General features: G+C 33.0%; 2 protein-coding genes and 1 pseudogene across 3 annotated transcripts; 2 read left to right on the plus strand and 1 right to left on the minus strand.

Annotated features, from left to right (window-relative positions):
• Positions 1-1,397: 1,397 nt before the first annotated feature.
• PAG1 (20S proteasome alpha subunit G1) lies at positions 1,398-9,881 on the minus strand. The gene is made up of 10 exons (XM_088219196.1): positions 9,676-9,881; positions 9,430-9,469; positions 9,219-9,302; positions 8,838-8,911; positions 5,573-5,659; positions 5,383-5,467; positions 5,188-5,234; positions 4,690-4,755; positions 2,895-2,985; positions 1,398-1,731 (listed from the first exon to the last, which is right to left on the minus strand). The coding sequence occupies exons 1-10, from the start codon at positions 9,777-9,779 to the stop codon at positions 1,660-1,662; spliced, it is 750 nt and encodes a 249-aa protein (XP_088075322.1). The 5' UTR covers positions 9,780-9,881; the 3' UTR covers positions 1,398-1,659.
• A 2,962-nt stretch (positions 9,882-12,843) lies between these two features.
• On the plus strand, positions 12,844-16,926 carry LOC110816975 (putative serine/threonine-protein kinase PBL3; annotated as a pseudogene). Its single transcript, XR_015818896.1, has 6 exons — positions 12,844-13,001; positions 14,162-14,472; positions 14,566-14,701; positions 15,122-15,258; positions 15,341-15,464; positions 16,154-16,926. The product of XR_015818896.1 is annotated as a putative serine/threonine-protein kinase PBL3 (transcript).
• Positions 16,927-17,784: 858 nt separating this feature from the next.
• Positions 17,785-19,681, plus strand: LOC110816934 (calmodulin-7). The gene is made up of 2 exons (XM_088219197.1): positions 17,785-17,982; positions 19,033-19,681. The coding sequence occupies exons 1-2, from the start codon at positions 17,907-17,909 to the stop codon at positions 19,404-19,406; spliced, it is 450 nt and encodes a 149-aa protein (XP_088075323.1). The 5' UTR covers positions 17,785-17,906; the 3' UTR covers positions 19,407-19,681.
• The last annotated feature ends 1,048 nt before the right edge of the window (positions 19,682-20,729 follow it).

Genomic DNA, 20,729 nt, shown 5'->3' on the forward strand with positions numbered 1-20,729 from the left:
TTACTTTTTAAAAAAATTAAAATTTTAAAGCTAATGAAAAAATAAATATTTATTATATTATATTAAAAAAAATTTATTCCATTTGACTGAATATTTAATATTATATTTAATTTCAAAATAAAAAATGTGATATTTTTAAATTTTAAATTATTTTAATTACGTCCTCATCATCAACATGTGCTGAAATTGACAGAAGTGAAGGGGGAAAAAGACACGTTCCGATGACGTCACTAATGACATCAATTTCTTTCCACACTTGCGGTTTTATTGGACCAAAGACCGTGATTTGAATAAATTTAATTTAATTTTTTTAAAAAATTTATTCATAAAGTTACGTATTTAAATTTTATCATTAAATAAAATAAATAAATAAATCAATATATTTTGAATTTCACTGAGTTTTCTAAATTTTAAAATATATTATTTCACCTCCCTTCTAAATTTCATAGTAGTTTAATTTGTATTATTTGTTTTAAAAAACTTATAATTAAAAAATTAATTTAATTCAAATTTATGAAGAAATTTCATAAAATATATCTAAAAAAATAAAATTAGATGATATATTTTATTTTTATTTAAATAAATTTAAAATATAAATTATTTTTTATTTAATAAAAAGTATTTGTGATAATCTGATCATATATTTATATCAATTAAATAAAATTAAATTTTTATCTTTATGATATTTACGTGGGTGTCATATTAACAATATATACTAATTAGATTGAAGCAGATTGAAATTAAAATGATCAAAATTTTGAAAATGAAACTAAAATATTCTAAAATTCAGAGTTAGAGAAGAAAAATAAGAACAAAGAACAAAATGATGTTTGGGTCAAGAAACGAGGAAATGATAAAGATGAAGTTGAGTGAGGCACTTGAGAAAAGGTAGTCGGATAATTAAAAAGAGGCAATTGGTTTGACGATGCGTTTAGAATGAGAACAACGACGAAAGCAAGAAGTGTTTGCGTTTGGATGAGAATTAAAAGAGTTAAGGCTATTCAAAATACAATCTTGGCTTTGAGAATGTAAAAAATTACAACTTAGATGGAGGGGAAGGGGAAACAGAGGAGATCAACGACAATAAGCAGAGAGAAATTATATTAAGAGGAGAGCAAGAGGGAACGAATTTTCGGGTTGGTACATTTAGGGTTCTTTTCGTTATTTTTCTTTTTATCAGAAAAAACGAAGAGAAGCAAAATTAGGGTTGCATTTTATGATTTCTGTTTTGAGTGAATTTGGCAAAAACAAAAAATTCAGGAATCATGATCTCTTTTATAGATTCAAAGACTAGTTAAGAAGCAACTATACAAAGATAGAGTAGACTTTCCCAAGAGGTCGAACTTAAATGATATTTCTCTTGCTACTCGAGTAATCCTAGACCATTGCGATCAAACTTTAATAAGAGGACAACGAATCCATCAAACTAGTGGTTTTAAATAAATACATTGTACCAAAATAAGAAACAAACAAACTTGTTTGATGAAACTTTCAGAAAATTTTACTTTCAATTTGTAAGTGAAATTACATTCAGGGCCCTGTCTAAATGCCCTCAAATTTGTTGGAATTCCATCATAATTTAAGTCCACAACACAGAATCATATGACCATAACTCATACTTCAAGCCCTAGAAAGGAATTTCAAAGCCCCTTTCAAGACTTAATCAGCATCCATTTCTTCTAATGCGGCTCTAGCTGCTGCCTTAGCTTCCTCTAAAAGGCCAACCGGAACCTAGCATCACAGAAAAGGAACGGTTATTTCAGTGGAAAAATGACACTACTAAAGAGAAGTATGAAGAAGAAAATCAACGCATAACCATGATTTACAATTTTACGAAAAGGAAAAAGAGGTTCTCAAAATCATGGTGAACTCCTAGCTGGAGTAATAATTTAGCACAACTTTATAAGAACATGCAGCATCATAGAGAGAATAATTCTAGCAGCTTTAAACTTGTAAGAGGGACAACTCTCTCTTTCCCAAGGTAACATTAAAGCCAGCATTAGATGAATGTTAAAATATAATATTTGGCAGTACAAAAGAATATATTGTACTGCAGAACAAAAAGATATCACTGTCCTGCTGCACCAAGGAATACATCATATTCTCTGTTATTTTTCTTAAGGAACATATGGCAACTACAGACAAGCTGCAGTGCCAGGGGTTCCTGGGCAAGAAATGCCCAGTTCTGTGACACAGTTCCAGGACCACTGGAGTTTACAACTGCTCCTGGATCCTGGAACTATCCCAAAGTCCCAGAGTTCTGTGTCCGCCCACTGCCCCAGGTCAACAGCTGAACAATTTTGTATTGAGTACAATTTTCTTGTCTTAGAGTTTTTACTTGGTACTGCTTTTCTAAAAGTTAACAGTACAAAAATTTTTGGACTACCATATTTTGAAATACCAAATACAATACTGAATGATATGCTACATTGACTTGTACTTGTTTCAGAATACCTATGAGTGCTTGCTAACTACACCCTGTCTTCATTTTTTATCAATTAAATATCTCATTAAACGGCCATTTATCTTTTTAAAGCATATTTCAACCATAATCTGAAGCTCAATAGATTCATTTCACCTTCAACCATCAGTAGTACTTGTTTTATCAAATACAGTTGAAATTCTAATGCTCCAGCATCAAATATCCAGATTTAAATACCCATGAACTTTTCTTGAGAAATATCTTCATGAATCCTTCCGAAGTAATTGATTCAAGTGAATCCCCGGTAGGAAATAAATTCAAGTGCATCCTTTATTGCATCTTCGAAATTACAACTCAAAAAGTACTTGAAAATATTAAAAGATAAATGCTATAGATTATTTCCTCGTCTAGGGCAAACTAGAAATGAAATATGCTTAAAAAGAGGGGGAAAAAGAGAAGAGTTAAAGATTACCTTCTGATGCTGTTGTTTTGATTCATCACATACCCAACTCATTTCCAATTCAAAGGCCTTGTCCTTTGCCTCATCATGTACCTTGTAGATGCTGGTTAAGAAAGGTCCGCAAATATTAAGATCTAAGTTCATAATAATAGTCTTGACAGAAAAAAAGCAAAACAAGAAAAGGATTCGACCCAGAAAGTTTTCATTCCAAAACTCTGTTTTTTATTTCCTCCGACTTTTCTTTAACCTATATGGATGATCGCTAATGCAAATGAAAGACTGCCTTAAATGGGCTCCAGGACTTTAGATAGTGGCGCCTCTAAAAACATGTTTTGGATCGTCATAGTTTTTCCCTCCAACTTTATACAATACTACTTTGCTTAAAACAGAACAAATCCACAATAAACAATTTAGATATGTATTGATTGAGGCACCATCTAAATAGCTTTTTGTGTATTCCTGTCATTTCCCTCTTAGCTCTTTCATTGGTAGCGAACCTGAACTTGACTGTCCTCTTTTCATAATGATATCTGACAAGAATAACAACCATACAAACTCTTGGAGACCACAAGGTTTTCAAAAGAGGAAAGAAAGTTGCATGGGTAAAGAGAAGTTCCAAGACTGCATCAGTTGAACGGTTAGCTCGGTACAGGGTTATTTTATGCAAGATGTGCGGCTAGAAGGTGGTACTCTCAAATACCAGTTTCCTCAGGTTTATGTCATTGCTTGGTACAACAATGCATTGATACAGGATTCTTTTATTGGCAATATGGAGAACAGGGAGTGTTTTGTGGAGGTCATAAGGAATCTAAATGAATGGGAAGTTGGGGAGTATAAAGCCTTACTACTTACACTTGCCGAGGCTAGGCCTGACGACACAGAAGACTGACCCATTTGAAGCCGACTAGTGGGATTTTCTCTATTAGATTTTTTACAATTACCTGACAAGAAGAGAGATCACGGTTAAAGACTTTCTCTTCAAGCAAATTTGGAAGGTTAATGTTTCGCCTAGAATTGTCTTTTTTTTTTTTTTTGGCACGGGAGGCAATTAGAGGGTGCATTCTAACTTTGTTGATAAGCTTATTAGAACAGGAAAAATTCTGGTGAATGGTTGTTACTTGTGCAAAAGAGATGTGGAGTCATGCATCATATTCTTATGTGGTGTCCCTTTGCTTATGACTTTCAACCCTTGCTTACGGCGTCTTGGGCATTAATTGGGTAATGACTGACTTGGTGAGGGAGGAAATTTGGACGTAGAAAAGAATCAGACATGAGAAGAAGCATCTCGCCCTTATCCCCTTGCCATGTTTTGGGTACTCAGGAAAGAAATATGAAAGTTTTTTGAAGGAAAGGAAGGGGGTTTTGATAGGGTTAAAAATAGTTAGTTCCAGACCCTATTTTATTAAGGGTTATTTTCTTTATTTTTTTAGAATTTTGGGGACCTTATTGGTATTTTGATCGATATGTAAATATTCTTATATAGGGGTTTGCACCTCCTTGGTGCTTGTGAATGAATCTTATTATACTTTTTATTTCAAAAGAAAAAAAAAAGAATGATCGTAAAATTTCACAACCAGAATATGGCTTAGTTAGAAAGTTTCAAGGATATTTCAGAATACAAGCAAACATACAAGTAACATGTTGACAAGAAAATTAAGTTCCCTGAAATTTCCACATTTTCTAGAAAGCAAAGCACTGAAGTAAAAGTACAATAAATCAAACTGAAGAGTTGAGAAAGATGATGAATCAAAAGCCAGGCATACAATATGTTCGTTATGTTGGGAGAAAATTACGAGGTAACACTCACATTTTGGCTACTTCAAGAACACCTTCTCTGCATGTCATCTCAGAAAGTTTAAGCTTTTCAATTTCTCTGTTACACATAGAAAAACAAAGAAGATATAATTCACTATTCTCAAGAAGCACCACTTTAAGCTGATATTATTTTTTAGAGAAAAACTATTTTAAACGGATATGATAGCAATAGGGATACTCAAATACCTTCAAAAAAATCCAATATTGGTAACAACCCACAACTATTAAGATGATTTCATGAAAAACTCCTACAGTCACTGGCTATGCAAGTTAGAATGAAAAGCAAAGAGCAAAATTTTTTTCAACTTGATGATATCATCAAACTACCACAGTATCTCTCAAGATTACCAAAACAAGGCACACGTGTGAGGAACTATAATCTTGCAACCATGGAGATTAAGTGTAAAAACCTCTGAGTGTGATAAATCCATCTTATCATGTTATCTATAGGGATATCAATTACATCCCACGAGAGAAAAAAAATTCTTACGTTTTCGCTGCTTGCTTTCCCTTCCCAATGGCGGCACCGAAATATCTCTATGTTGCAAATTGAAAGAAATTCCAGTTAGTGAAGTATCTGATTTCACTGCAACTTTAAGTAAATTAAAAGCTGAAACCATAATCAACAGTTTAAACACTTTTTAGAAGATAAATCACAAATTCATATTAGCATAAATCAACTCACATATGAGATGCCAGATGGCTCAACCATGTACAATTGAGGTCCATCTCTATCATAACCTCCAAGAATTACCCCACATCCAAAGGGCCTGTATTATTAAATATTGTTACCAAATATGTAATGAATGAAGCGTTTTGAATTGCAAAAACATAAACTATTTCAGCGAAAATAGTCCACGTTAAAGTTTACACACCTGAGCCACCAGTAGAGAGTGCACAAATGAACATAACTTGCAACTCGCTCAGAGAGTTCCTTCACAGGAATGGCTTCACCATAGACACTGCATCATTGCACCACCATCAATAAAAATCTGAAACCCAATTCCCAACCTTTAACTAAAAACCGCATCTGTGAAATAGCATTGACATGAACTCAAGATATTTCATGCGGCATAAAACATTTTTTTTTTATAAAAAAGGATGGACGATAACTGACACTTGCACAGTTATCCTACTACCTCCAAACTATGGTTATAAGAATGCAATTCGAAGAAATTTATCACATGCCAAGTAACTTATGAACACAGACTTAACTCTGAAGAAAATATCGTAGAACTCAAACTTTGAATAAGGGGCTCAATATGTTCTACGTGCATCAAAGAAAAAATGTTCCAAATTTTGAGTAAAAAGGTTCTCATAGAAAAATTTATAGAAAACACCAAATTTCCTCTGAATAAACTAGTCATAGACGTGAATTTCTTTTATGAAGACAAACAAAGAGGAGATTCAACTAAAGGATAATAAACTACCCTCCAAAGGGCCAGAAAAAGGAAAAAATACAAAGTCAAAAAATAAATATAAAAAGTAATGCCCCTTTTTTGGGATAGAAATGGTATAAAAAAGGAGAATGGAAAAATTATGAAGGTATGGAATAAGATATCCTCCTAGAGTTCTCTTATTGAGAACTCAACATACCTACAGCATACAATCAAACCCACTGATAGTCGGGAGACTATCAACTCACAACTTCTATGAAGCATAGAAATAGTAATATCAAATAATCCAATCCCTCTTAATTGTAGAAAGAGGAACTTCCCAAGAGAAACCATGTGTTTTAGCCCAAAGAGAAGCTAACAACAAATCAGATATGTTGCAATGACTTAGGCACAAGTGCTGGGTACGGAGCATGGATCCAAGTGTCTAACTTGGCAATTTATATAGTCAAACGACAAAGACTCAGTCAATAAGAGTAAAAAAAATTGGGATTTGGTACTTATAACAGTATAGTAAAAAGAAATTTCATACACTTTAAGATAAACTACCTCCTAAACTTAAGCTGTGAATGAGATTAAAGTTTTAGCATTTGGATAAGGCCAGTTAAATAAAGCTGCCAAAGCTACACATGCTATAAATCTGTATGCCAAATCCATACATGCACCAGAACACACACATGCCTAAAAATTTGAAGCCCAAATGTATTTGTAGACTCAAGTTCATACATGTACTCCACAGCCCAAATCCATATCCTGGCCACAGCCCAGAGGCCATATCCATACAATATATACTAGTTCCATTTAATAAATCCAGGCTAAAGCATGTCACAGCTCCTTTAACATTTTCATAGCCACTGAAATTTCAGTAGTTTCACTTTTCTGCTCGCATAGTTTAGATGGTTTCTTTCTTTACCTCTCCTTCTCTCTTCTCGAAATTTCTCTCTCTTCTCTGTTTGAACTATTCAGGTAAAGTTTCCCCTCTACTGCCTTCTATCGAGCAGTACCCACCATCATCGTCCTTTCCCCCTCTCGGCAAACCAGCACCGACATCCTATTCCTTTGTTTTGTGAACTACGAAAGCACATCAAGCACACATTAGGGAAAGAAAAATTTGGGGTGAACCTGAAGCAAGTTGTTGATATTAATCTCTACTAAGCACCAGTGCCAAATAAAAGCTCTCACCTTAGGAGGAACTTTAACTTTACAGAAAGAGGAGACAAGAAGGATATCCTTGTTGCTACAGCAGTAAATGAAGTGATAAAAAAAAAAACTTCCAGGCATAGACTCTGAAGAATCAAGGCACCAAATTCAAGAATTAGGCCTGGAAGTGGGATCACAAGCACCTACCAGAGAGATCAAGGACATCAAGTCACAAGTTCCCTCGCCATTGAGATTTCTCAAAATGTGGAGATTCCAGGATATATGATTATCATAAAGGGGCAAAAAGGAAACGATCAGAGAATTATCTCTAATAGGAAGTTTTTAAAGACAAGGAGAAAGAGAAAAAAGTGGTTTAGCCCCCAATCACCAATCTTCCGAAGGAAAAGACCTGTCTTCCATCCTAACTCAAACAAGCTAGTGTAATAAAAATATAATTGACAACTGCTTTCCAAGGGCTTGTATCCTAACCATTCTGGTATAGCCTAAACTTGCTTCCGTCTTTTGGACCCTAAATAACTAAGACCCAATCTGCCTTCCATCTTAAGAAAGCAAAAAGCCTCCCATTTAACAAGATGATCCCCATTATACTCGCAACATCTGATGATAATTTGTCTTAAGTTTCTCAATCCTCTAAGAAAGCTCAACAAGAATTTTAAACAAGGAGTGCTAGATAAATATGAATTCCAAAAAGTTACTCAAACATCAAGAGAGAAAAGGGCTTCCTTCCAACTCTCTAATCACTTTAAAGATTTTCCCCATAAACAATCTTGAAAAGAAGACCTAGAATTCCCTCTCAAATGCATCCCCAACATTCTTCTCCAACCAACCACTCCAAAACACAACATCTTTTGGGCTAGCCAAACTCCTAGTAATATTCTTCTCCATGTTCATACCAGCCAAACTACTTTTGGACAATTGATCTTTAGACCAATATTACTTCAAAAATATACAAGATGGAAATGACACAAAGAAAAATAGAAAAAGAATGGTGTCATCTACAAATCGAAAATGAGAAACCTCGGCCTACTCACTCCACACATTAGCAATAAGGGAAGAACCATTTTTTTTTTTTTTAAATAAGGGAAGAACCGATTATTTGTCTACCTACAACAAAAACACTTTCAAGGGAAACCAAATTGCCCAACACCTCTTTCCTCTCTGCAGGTAAGACTTTAGTGATGATTTTTATAAACACTCATCAACTAATGAAGTGATAGTTTGTCACCGTAATGGCTGGTCCTACTAAGGCACCAATGTAATGAACGTTGAGTCTATGCTAGTGCAATGTTACCATTACAACAACCTCCTGAATAAACTTCTAGCAAGTCTCCTCCAACTAAATCCCAACAAATTTGGGGAAAGGCAAATGTAATCTTAGACATGCATTTGCACTGTGCAATGTAGATAAGCTAGGCTATTTGCAGGTATACACGTGTTATATCATCTAAATTTGCACTACTAAAATCCACTCTATCCATATTTAGAAGGTTACAGAATACCAAATCCTGAAACACTTCATGTTATTCACAGAATGGTCCAGCAAGAAGTTGGCATTAAGTGTTCCGCAAATGCAGCAACAAGTTACCTCTCATAGTTAGTTGCTTCAGATTTAGCACGGGCAACAATTTGTCTCCCATCAGCTGCTAATCCAGCAACAGCCTGACATTAGTAGTAAAGACGTCATAAATCATCAGGAGCAGTAGAAGGAAGAGAAGGAATAATGTACATAACAACAAGTAGCAGAAGAGGAGAAGAAAGACCCAAAAAGAAGAAGAAAGAAACTCTTCGGAGTTCAAACTATCCATGTTTCTCGTCAGTGAATCATTTACAGAGTAAAAATGGACATAAAATACACATTAGCAATCCGTCATTTACTAAGCCATAAAGAATAACAAGTGTCAAGGAATCTCTGATAAACTAACCAGATGCTACAGCCAAAAAACCAGATGAAAGAAAGCATAAATACCATGCCAGTATGACGATGAACAGAATGGATTCTTCGGTTGGAACCAGGTAACATCATCTTTGACGCTATCAGCTTCTCCACGCCCTAAAGCCCCATAAATTTACAGTCTATATAGTTAGCAGATCAACACTCTTAAAACATTGTCCACTACCAAAATGACAAGCTTCATTGGTCATCAAAGCAAAGAGAACAGGAAATAAACCAAACGTACCATAACTATCCCATCTTTGCACTTGATACCAATAACAGTTCTGCAAAGTAAACCACAGTTAACCAGCTTGAATCGACTAAAACCCTATCCCTACCAAATCAAATCTGAAAACCAGTTCGACGAACTTTGAGAACGAAAATTTAACAGTAAAACCACGGATTCCATTTCAGAATCCACATTTTGTCAATAAAAAAAACGTACGAAACACACTCGCAATGGAGAAAAAGGGCGAGAAAGGGAACACACCCGCTGTTATCAACGGCTTTGGCGGCGTATTCGATCTGGAAGACACGGCCATCTGGAGAGAAAGTAGTGACGGAGAGATCGTAACCAGTTCCTATGCTGCTCATCTTGGATTTCTACTTCTATCCGTCTTCTGTTGATCTTCCCTGCTCTCTACTTTCTTCTCGGCTTTATTTAAAACACCGCAAAAAGAATGCAAAGTTTTCTTCGCTCCCACGACAGTCGCCATTGAATGCAGTGCATGATGGATCAATCTGGGCCTCAACAAATTCATAATTGCATACTCGGCCCGGCCCGGCCCGGCCCAACTTTTCAATTCCAACGAGCTAATATAAATATTTTGTTTGGATTATTTTTTATTTTACCCCAATTACATATAGAAACATATCATGATAATTAATTTTTAATTCTTAAAAAAAAATTAAAAAATTTATTTAAAATATATATATATATATATATATATATATATATACCATTAGTACCAAAATATCAAGTATTTTATATTATTTTCTGATTAAAATAAATTGATTTAACACAAAAAAAAAACCAAAAAATTCATTTAAATCTTTTTAAAATTTCAACCATATTGTTAATTTTATTACATATAAATATATTATAATAACTAATACTAAATTTTCAAATTGTACCCCAATGTAAACCAAATGGCTATTTTATTTCAACGTGATTGGTTTATAAATTACAAGCTTATAATATATATATATATATACTAGTACTTATATTTTCTTTTTCTTTGTTCACTAGCCATGTAAAAAATTTAAATGTTATATTTCATGATAAAATGTTAATTAATATTAAAGTATTTATTGTTATTTTTAAAAGTAGTCCTAATTCAAATTTCAATTAAATACCTTCTTATATATTTAAAAAAATAATTATTTAACTAATATGTCACTAATAAAAATTAATGATGCTAGTTTAAGTATCATATCACGTGTCAAATTTATTAATAATTAACATTTTCTTATTAGTTCAATAGTTAGTTAAATGTCACATTAAATATTATGTAAGGTACGACGTAACATTAAAAATTTTTGGACATTGTTTCGATTTAGGTTAATTCATAATAGTTTTTAAAAAACTCATATCCTCAGTTTAATAAATTTCGAAACTTGAAGCTCTCTTCTCCTTCGCATTCATCCCATGTTGGTTTTTACAAAATATATGTTTCGTCTCGTCTCACCGCAGTAATTTTCAATTTAAGATCCTTCTATAAATCAATAATAGTAAATAGGATGTTAAAATAACGACGAATATAGTAATATTGTTGCATCACGAGATATTCTTAAATGATGAAGAATATAGCAAAATTGTTGCATTCGTAGAGATTTTTACGCCATCTAATGCTAATAATGATGGAATAATTTTTGTCTATTTGAGATGATTAAGACGTAATCGAATATGTTAAAAATTATGTCATAGTTGATTTACAATAGAATTTTATAGAATTTTTATCAGTTAATCAACGAAGAAAACGACAGTCGATACACATTTCCTTATTTCCTAGCTTCATTGACTTTACTACCATCTTTCGTAGTCTGAAAAAATATAATTGTTTATGGTTTGTAATTTCGGTTCGATAGTAGTCGACTCCCCTATTCACAAAGAGCAAATGGTGTTTCGTCGCCTTCAAAGAAAATATTGCACGATGGAAATGAGGGGATCACAGGAAGAAGAAGAAGAAAAATAAGGCTTTAGGTTTTGAATTTATATATATATTTTTTAATTTTTTAAATTAATTTAAGCTCAAATTCAAAGTTAATTTGAACAACAATAAAGTATATAAAATAAATTATTATTTTAATTAAAATTTAATTATTATAAAATATCATCTTCCTAAATACGCATCTACTATTAAATATTGTCACATCTTTGCTAATTGAATAATTTTTATAAGTAAGTAACGAATTTTTCATTTCATTTTAATTATTAGATTTAGAAACATTCTACCTTAATTTATCCAAATAAAACATTATTGTAAAAAAACAAAAAAAAAGAAGAACAGTGTGTAAACATTGAAAGTAGGGCCCACGACCATAATTTCCCACGTGGCGACTTATGTGTGGGAGTGGGTCAACTTGACTTGCACCGTTTGACTAATTCCCACCAAGCTTTTTTTTTTTGTCCCCACCAAACTTTGACACCAATATTGTATTTATAATTTTGATAATTATTCTTTAATTCTTAATTAAGTTTATGATTTCAAAAATAATTTAAAAATAAATAAAAGTTCGTCGATAATAAATTAATTATCAAGATAAAAAAATATTAATTATAATTAAAATTTTGTGTTTTGATTAAATAAATTCAAAATTTATTGATAATGATATATTATAAACTGATAGAATTATAATATATGTAAAAAAATATTTTTTTATTAGAAAAAATGATTAAATTGTGAGATTAAGTGTGAAACTTATTAGATTGATGAAATTGATATTTAAATATTTTTTTTTGAAACGTATTGATTTGACCCTATAAACGACATCATCATTCAATAACATGTTGCCATCAAAATCCCCTATTTATCATATAGAATCTTATAATTATTTTATAGTAATTAAAAAGAAATTATTTAATTAAAAAAAATTGAGTTCATTTATAAAATATCTATTTGAAAATTTTTGTAACTCAATCATGTATTATGAAATTATTAAATATTTGACTATTACGAACTCTACTTGTAACTCACTATAGGCTTGAAAAACAACAAGAAGATGTAATTTGAAAATTTTAATTGAATTAGTTATTGTAAGATAAAAAATTTCGAGAGATAAAAAAATTTAAAAGAAATTAGTTATAATATTTAATTAAAGATAATTAGTGATCAAGATAAATTATTTATTAATTAAATTAATGTAAATTAAAAATAAATAAATAATTAAAATCTTTGCTGAATTTTAATTAAAAATAAATTATAATGAAAAAATATTATTTTTTATTATTTTAGTACGTAAAAAATAAATATAAAATATATTCAACCGGAAATAAATTCAAAATTTTCAAGTAGGTTGACTAACTACCGGATTCCCAGCTGGCGGTCAAGCGTACGCGATGGTCAAATGACGAATTACACTACTTTCTTCCTTCTTATTTTTTATTTTTTATAAATAAATATATTTTTATTTTTAAAAAAATTAATGAAAGCTCAGAGAAGAAGAAGAAAGGTGTCTATTTATTCTCAATCACTTTCTCTGTTTCCTTTCATGGCTGCACTAGAAGAGAAATTTCTCCGTTAGAAGTTCAGGAAGCTATGGGGAATTGCTTGAGGAAGCCTGTCAAGTGTGCTCATGTTTCTAATCTCTCTTCTGGTTCGTATTCTTTTCTGAAATTCTCATTTCTTCATCTTAATGATTTCTCTTTTCTGCTGTATTTTTTTTGCCTTTTCTAGTGATGGTACGTTTTTGTTCAAATTTTCATGTTCTGCCAATCCAGGCTAATATGGCTATTGAGTATTCTTCCCGATTTTCCTCGATGTAAAGAAAATATAATCACTGCAAATTTCTTTTGATATATACACACACACAGATACGCACATATCTGGTGTTTAGACGGTGAAGTGTTCTATCTTGAACTTCTTTTCTACTGTATATTTTTGCTGAATATTTGCCAAATTTCCTTTTCTTCTTTAGTGATCACACGTTTTTGTTAAAATTTTCAAATTCTAGCAGTCCAGGCTAATACGGCTATCGAGTATTCTTCCCGATTTTCCCCGATGTATAGAAAATATAATCACTGCAAGTTCCTTTTGCTATATATACACACGCAGACACGCGCACTCATGGTTTTTAGACAGTGAAGTTTTCTATCTTGGACTCCTTTTCTACTGTATATTTTGCCGAATTATTTGCCAGTTTCCTTTTCTTTTTTAGTGATTATACGTTTTTGTTCGATTTTTCAAGTTCTGGTAATCCAGGCTAATATGGCTATTGAGTATTCTTCACGATATTCCCCAATGTAATGAAAATATAATCACTGCAAGTTTCTTTTGATATATATTCGCACACATACACGCACACCCCTGGTGTTTAGACAGTGAAGTTTTCCATCTTGGAGTCTCTTTCTTCTGTATCTTTTGCTGAATTATTTGCCAGTTTCCTTTCTTCTTTAATGATTATACGTTTTTTGTTCAATTTTTCAAATTCTGCCAATCCAGGCTAATATATATTGAGTAAAGAAAATATAAATCACCGCAAGTTTCTTTGTTATATATACACACACACGGATACGCACAAACCTGGTGTTTAGACAGTGAAGTTTTCTATCTTGGACTCCTTTTCTTTTCCAACCTCAATTTGTTTGAAAACCTCTACTGATTCAGTTTTGTTGAATTCATCGAGAAAGAAACATATTCAATTAAAATGTGATATCAGCTTTGGTTTCTAATGGAAGTCCAATTTCAAGCATAACATATGTAGATATATTCTTCAGGTATATCTAATAACCTGCAATACTTGTTTTTTTTTTACAGGAAATAGTAATACAAAGTCTCAGACTAAGGAAGAAGAGGAATCATCCTTTTCTATCCATAAACAACTTGGGGGGATTGTGTATAACTCTTTTCTGAAATCCACCGGCCTCAAGTCCTTTAGTTTCAGCGATCTGAAGACGGCCACAAGGAATTTCCGGCCAGAAAGTTTGCTTGGAGAGGGAGGGTTTGGGTGTGTGTTTAAAGGGTGGATAGATGAGAATACTTTGGCTCCTACTAAACCAGGAAGTGGAGTTATAGTGGCCGTCAAGAGACTCAAGACAGAAAGTTTTCAAGGCCACAAAGAGTGGCTTGTATGTTCCTACTCCAGTTTGATCCATGGTTCTTTTACCTTTTTTACTTATTGAAAATGGAGCTAACTAGGCTTTACCCTTTGAACTTGGCAGGCAGAAGTAAACTATTTGGGTCAACTTCACCATGAAAATCTTGTCAAACTTATTGGCTATTGTGCAGAGTCAGAAAATAAACTTTTAGTTTATGAGTATATGCCAAAGGGAAGTCTGGAGAATCATTTGTTCAGAAGTATGTATTCATCACTGCGGACTTGAGTTCTCTTTTTTTTTTTTTAAGTCTCGTAGCATTTTTGTTTGATGATTCTTTGCAGTAATAACTTCTAGGTCAACTGTTTAATCTCACTTTGAAGAGAAAAAGGAAAATGTTTTGTTTATTCTTGAAAAAATCTATCTTAGTTTATGTATTTCTAAGTGTCTCTACTACTAAATATTTTCTTTTCTGTTCTGATTGAACTATGATATTTTCTTTATGATAAAAGTATAACCTACCATTTAATAGTTGTATGTTAAAAGCAATATGCAAAACTGTATGGAATGGTGTGAACTGGATCAGAATGACTTCAATAAATATGTTACTTTGCTTCATCAGTACTTTTCCTGCTAGATAATACCTGCAAAACATTTATTGGCATCTGTTGTCCTTGTGCAGAAGGTGTTGAGCCTATTTCATGGGTCACACGAATGAGCATTGCAGTTGGTGTTGCACGGGGATTGTCCTTTTTACACAGTTTAGAAGCAAATGTAATCTATCGCGATCTAAAGGCTTCCAACATTTTACTTGATTCAGTAAGTTGAAAATACAACACAAATGTGGTTTTCTGAAACTGTACAGTAAAGGCTAACTGCTGAAGTGATGAAATTTTTGTAGGATTATAAAGCTAAGCTTTCAGATTTTGGATTAGCAAGGGAAGGCCCAACTGGAGATAAGACTCATGTTTCCACCAGAGTGATTGGAACTCGTGGTTATGCTGCCCCAGAATATGTTGCAACAGGTTTGTATAACCTCTGACCAGAGTGGTTCAATTAACTTTCAAGGGCTAGTGGTTTCAGATCAAAATTGTTAGGTTTTGGTGTTACAATATATTGGAAGTAAGGTTAGAGGTCCGAGTTTAGAATAGGAAGAATTTACTGGGATGAAGATTTGTAACATTGTTATGAAGAGAATTGGAGCTGCTCTTAGTTTAATATCTGGTCAAATCTTAATCAAAGATAATCAGAAACCAGAACAGCTTAAAGAACAAAAGGGAAACCTGTACTGTTTCTTCTTTCAAAATGGAAAAATTTATGAATGATTGGAATTTGAACTTCACTTGGCTTATATGAAATAAGCATCTTTCCAATTTGAGAATATCTTGGTCTTAGCCGACCATAATAACATAATATATGATATGAGTGAAAAATAAAACTTTAATTACTCTATTAAGTCTATTTAATGTAAAAGAGAATAAATGCACGAATTTAAATATATATAGTAAAAACTAGTTTCTTATAATTTAATGAGCATCTTATAATTCATAAAATTCGGAGGCAGTATAATCTTTATTCAAAGGCCATCTTGTCCAACTTTTGAGCATTAAGATTCATTGTAGTCGTGAATGATTATTGTAAGAGATTTCAACATATCATAAGATTCTCGTTCTTGAAAATTCCATCTGATTATGTGTTGGTTTAAACCTTGCAGGCCACTTGACTCCAAAGAGCGATGTCTACAGCTTTGGTGTGGTGATGTTGGAGTTGTTATCAGGAAAACGGGCAATTCATGATGAAAGAGGTCGGTTTCTTGATGAAACACTGGTGGATTGGGCAAAACCATTTCTGAGTGACAACAGGAGAGTACTAAGGATCATGGACACAAGGCTAGGAGGTCAGTACTCCAAGAAGGAAGCTCAAGCTGCTGCAACACTTGCGTTGCACTGTCTTCACAGCGATCCCAAGAACAGGCCTCTAATGGCTGATGTCCTTGATGCACTTGAACGACTCCACACATCGAAGAATTCTCCAAGAACACCACTGAACTCACAGCCTAAACATCATCCTCACGGAATCAAGCATATGAGTAGCCCTCACAGGCCAGCTATCCATGTCCTTCCGAAATAAATGTGAAATACACCCTTCAGAAAATCAGATTGATAGTGACTTGTATAATCTTTATTTTTAAATTATATTTTATATCAAGATTACCTGTAGCAAGAGTGCAAATTACAGTAATCTATCGTGTCCGGATCACTATAGTTAGACGTGTCTTTCTAATGAGTAGACATGGGTCTAATGATTCGTAGAGCAAGTAATAAAACCAAGTCTAGGTTCGGATAGAAAATTTACGAGGTTGTATACTTTTTCTGTGACATGTTGCCATCACTGGCCTTTCAAACTCAACAATTCGAGAACATTTTCTAGTTCCGTTTACATGCGAGAAAAATTCGTTGATGTAAATTTATAAATTCTCTTTGTCTCCTTACAAGTATAAATTATCGGTATATTTCATTTTTCGTTTTTTCTTCTAGTGCTAGTATGCCGAAGTAAAGTTGTTATATCATTTTTTCAAGTTGATCAATGACTAATTTACCTTATATCTTGTTTTCGAAATTATTGATCATGTCTATTCGTAGAAAACAATTAATACGTTTAAAATTTATACATTTTTATCGATATACATCTAACAGATTTCTACTCGCTGAATATCAAGATACCGTTTAATCAACATTTGGCAATTAAATATTAAGACATCGCCTAACGAACATTTGATATGCCGCCTAATAGGCATATGACACACATGATAACAAAGATGTCATAAATTTTTTTTACATTTATTCTATTTTCTTATTTTATATTTTTATTAATTAAAAAATAATCTTATATAACTAAACATAAATTAAGAAGTGGTTAATAAGAGTAATTTGGTCAAGTTTGGTAAAATCCCAAAAGATTGAATTTTCTCGAATCAGTTTTTCAACACCTAACACAATCTAATTACGTAATTCCACTTTCGTCTAATCACAATTAACCCAATAATCCAGTAATTAATTTTTCAAATTGAAAATTTGAATTAATTGGAACTGAAAAAACAAATAAAACTAAAACCCGGTTAAGTATTGATCTGTACTCCGCTGTGATTAGTTTACAACTTATGTTAAGTATATAATTATTCAACAATAATAATCATTTATTTCTAAAAATAATTAAAACCAAGGGTAATTTAGTCATTTCATGGTGGGAAAAGATTACGTGCGGATGCGGTAGAATCAGATTCGTACATCCTTTTCTGTTGGCGTTTAGACGAAGCTTTCCTTCATTCCGCCTTTGTATAAATTCATCCCGCGAACCCCTCCTTCATTTTCCATATACGTTGAGTCGCCATACAAGCGCATCTCTGATCCACCCCCTACACCTTCACTTTCTCGTTGATTTTTCTCTCTCCCCAAACACCTTCTACAATGGCTGATCAGCTCACCGACGACCAGATCTCTGAGTTCAAGGAGGCCTTCAGTCTATTCGACAAGGACGGGGATGGTCTCTTCCTAGATCTCTCTTTCTCTCACACTCTCTCTCGATTATACTTTTCTCGTTTGTTTCACTTATTCATTTTCAGCTATTTAAATTCCTAGCTCTGTTGTGATTGTGTTGTGTAAGTTATTGTTTCTGGTTTCGGTTCTCTGTTTGAGTGGATCCTGCAGTTTGTGTGGAAATCGATCTAGAAATGGAGTTTGTTGTGCAATTTTTTTTTTGTGAAATTTCTATCATACTACTCGGATGTCCTCGTGAATCGGTTTTATAACTGGAATCAGACTTTTATTGTGTTTAGGCGAAAGATGATTTTCTTTACCTCATTTCTCGTGTGTCTAGGAAATAATAGAAAACCTTGACCGGTAATGTTGCTTATGCCTGCATTTGACGTTTGATCGAACAGTTATTTTGCAAGAATTTTAATACTGATTAACTATATTCTGTGTTTTCCATGGATTAACGATGAGTAGCCATTCTGTTACTCATTAATTTGAACATCTTTGTTAGCCTAAGGCTCAATTTCTTTACAAGGATGGGCGTTGGGAAATACATCACTCTTGTTATTCCTCTTGACATCTTTATGAATTAATGGTTAACTTTATGGGGTGGTTACGTTCAATTATTGGCAGCCTAGCCATCAATCCCTATTTCAGTTATGAGGAATGCTTGAGTTATGGTGTTGTGAGGAGAGAGAGTATTCAATTAAGCTTTTCGGATTATAATTATGAAGTGTTTAGGTGGATACACACTTACACTTCATCTATCTACCTTGATTTTCTTGTTTCTATCTTCTACTTGTAATTTTTCAGTAGGATAGATCTCTCCCTGTTCATATGGTTGAAAACATAACTCAACTCTGATGATAGAAAATGTCAATTCTGAAAACCAACATACTTTGCATTGTTGTTGAGAACGATCCACTATTAAGTTTTTGAAATTCCCTCTAACATTTGTCCTTGTTATTAATTTCAATACATATTGTTTCTGCTTCAGTCTGTTGCATAAAACATATACCTTGGGAAATACTGATTTTACTTGCTGTGGGTTTTATTGAAGGTTGCATAACAACGAAAGAGCTTGGGACTGTGATGCGATCACTTGGACAAAACCCAACTGAAGCAGAACTCCAGGATATGATAAATGAAGTTGATGCTGATGGGAATGGTACCATTGATTTCCCTGAGTTCCTGAACCTAATGGCTAGGAAGATGAAGGACACTGACTCTGAGGAAGAGCTTAAGGAAGCTTTTAGGGTTTTTGATAAGGACCAAAATGGCTTCATTTCTGCTGCTGAGCTCCGCCATGTGATGACAAACCTTGGTGAGAAGCTGACAGATGAGGAGGTTGATGAGATGATCCGAGAGGCTGATGTGGATGGTGATGGCCAAATCAACTATGAGGAGTTTGTCAAAGTCATGATGGCCAAGTGAGAACCTACAAACCAAAGTCCTAAAGCTTTAAAAAAAGAAAAAAGAAAAAGTGGAACAAGGCAGATAAGTTTGATGAGAATTTAAATTTCCTTGTAGGACTTCTTCATTTGGTGTTATGAGCTCTTGTTTGGTGATTGTCTGTTTCTTCTTTGCATTATTTGTTGGTACTTTTCCTCTTAGTATCCTACTGGTTTGCTCTGCTTCTTGTTCAGTAGTTTGAATTGTTAGTATCTGTCTTCTTATGTTCTGATTAATTTCATCCCTTTTTCTTGTCACGAGCTTAACTAATTTTGATAGTCCGATGTTTTTGCTTATGATTGTCAAATTCTGTCATTGCTCTTGAAATTGTTGAATTCTTCCCTCATTTTCTCCCCTTATGTGATGTTGATTGGCCTGTGTACACTGAATCTGTCATGCAAGTTTACAGCAAACTAGTTGCCATACTTATCTCGAGTATTTGTTTTGACTCAAGCATCTAATCTAACTGATAGATCAGCTTGTTATTAGTGTTGTTTCTTCCCTCCAAGATTAGAGAGTTTTGACATATAAGTGCTAACTGTTAGTTGGTTTCGTGGTTTTATTTTTTTTCTTATTGACACGCTAGAGTTTGCTCTCGGTAACTATTAAACTTAGTGTCATTGCAGTATGCATATGGTGTATATCACTGTATCTACTGTCTTCCCATCTCTCTGTCACTGCTTTATTTTTTTCCATTTTGCCATCAAATGACATTTTTTCTTATTTGCAAAATTCTATTTCTTCTGCTACTACAGTTGTCCTCTTTTCTTAAAATAACATTTTATTTGAAAAAAAAGAAAAAACTTTTTCAATTTCATTAGAGCATTACCTTTCTTCTTTTTCTTTTTTCTCTTTTAAAGTCTGACATTAATAATGAAAAGTAGTGCTTATTTTAGATTCTCTTGTCTCCATCCCACCTTTTATTGTTTGAGAATCTGAACTATTCATCATACCAAAATAGTCCATATTCACCCCATAGTGAAGCTGTATGTATCTCGATATATAGATGTATGTTAAGTGACTGAAGCTTTTACTGAAAAAACGAGAAAAAAAAAAAAAATTGTTGAGGAGTTCAAAGTCATAATTAAGTTGAAGTGTTTAAAAGTAGAAGTGCGTGGTTTTGGCTTGCAGCGGGGTGAATGACAAAATAAGAATGAGGAGAAAACCCAAGAAACAGCGGAAAGCAGATAGAACAATCTTCTCTCCTATTAGGTACATAATAAGAAAGACAATGTATATACCCACTAATCTTAGGTTTCAAACAAAGAAAAATTGTTTTCAAATTCTTCATAAACATCTGATATT

The sequence above is a fragment of the Carica papaya genome, chromosome 5 (assembly GCF_054855325.1).
Source record: "Carica papaya isolate Zhongbai chromosome 5, ASM5485532v1, whole genome shotgun sequence".
Classification (NCBI taxonomy): Eukaryota; Viridiplantae; Streptophyta; class Magnoliopsida; order Brassicales; family Caricaceae; genus Carica; species Carica papaya.

What these genes read in the sequence shown, in the direction of transcription:
- PAG1 (XM_088219196.1), bottom strand. Translation starts at nt 9,779, where the DNA reads ATGAGCAGCATAGGAACTGGTTACGATCTCTCCGTCACTACTTTCTCT. An exon ending in AGCCATCTGGCATCTCATAT is followed by an intron (nt 5,235 to 5,382) that starts GTGAGTTGATTT and finishes TTTGCAACATAG; the next exon opens with AGATATTTCGGTGCCGCCAT. An exon ending in CAAAACAACAGCATCAGAAG is followed by an intron (nt 1,732 to 2,894) that starts GTAATCTTTAAC and finishes CTGTGATGCTAG; the next exon opens with GTTCCGGTTGGCCTTTTAGA.
- LOC110816934 (XM_088219197.1), top strand. Translation starts at nt 17,907, where the DNA reads ATGGCTGATCAGCTCACCGACGACCAGATCTCTGAGTTCAAGGAGGCC. An exon ending in ATTCGACAAGGACGGGGATG is followed by an intron (nt 17,983 to 19,032) that starts GTCTCTTCCTAG and finishes GTTTTATTGAAG; the next exon opens with GTTGCATAACAACGAAAGAG.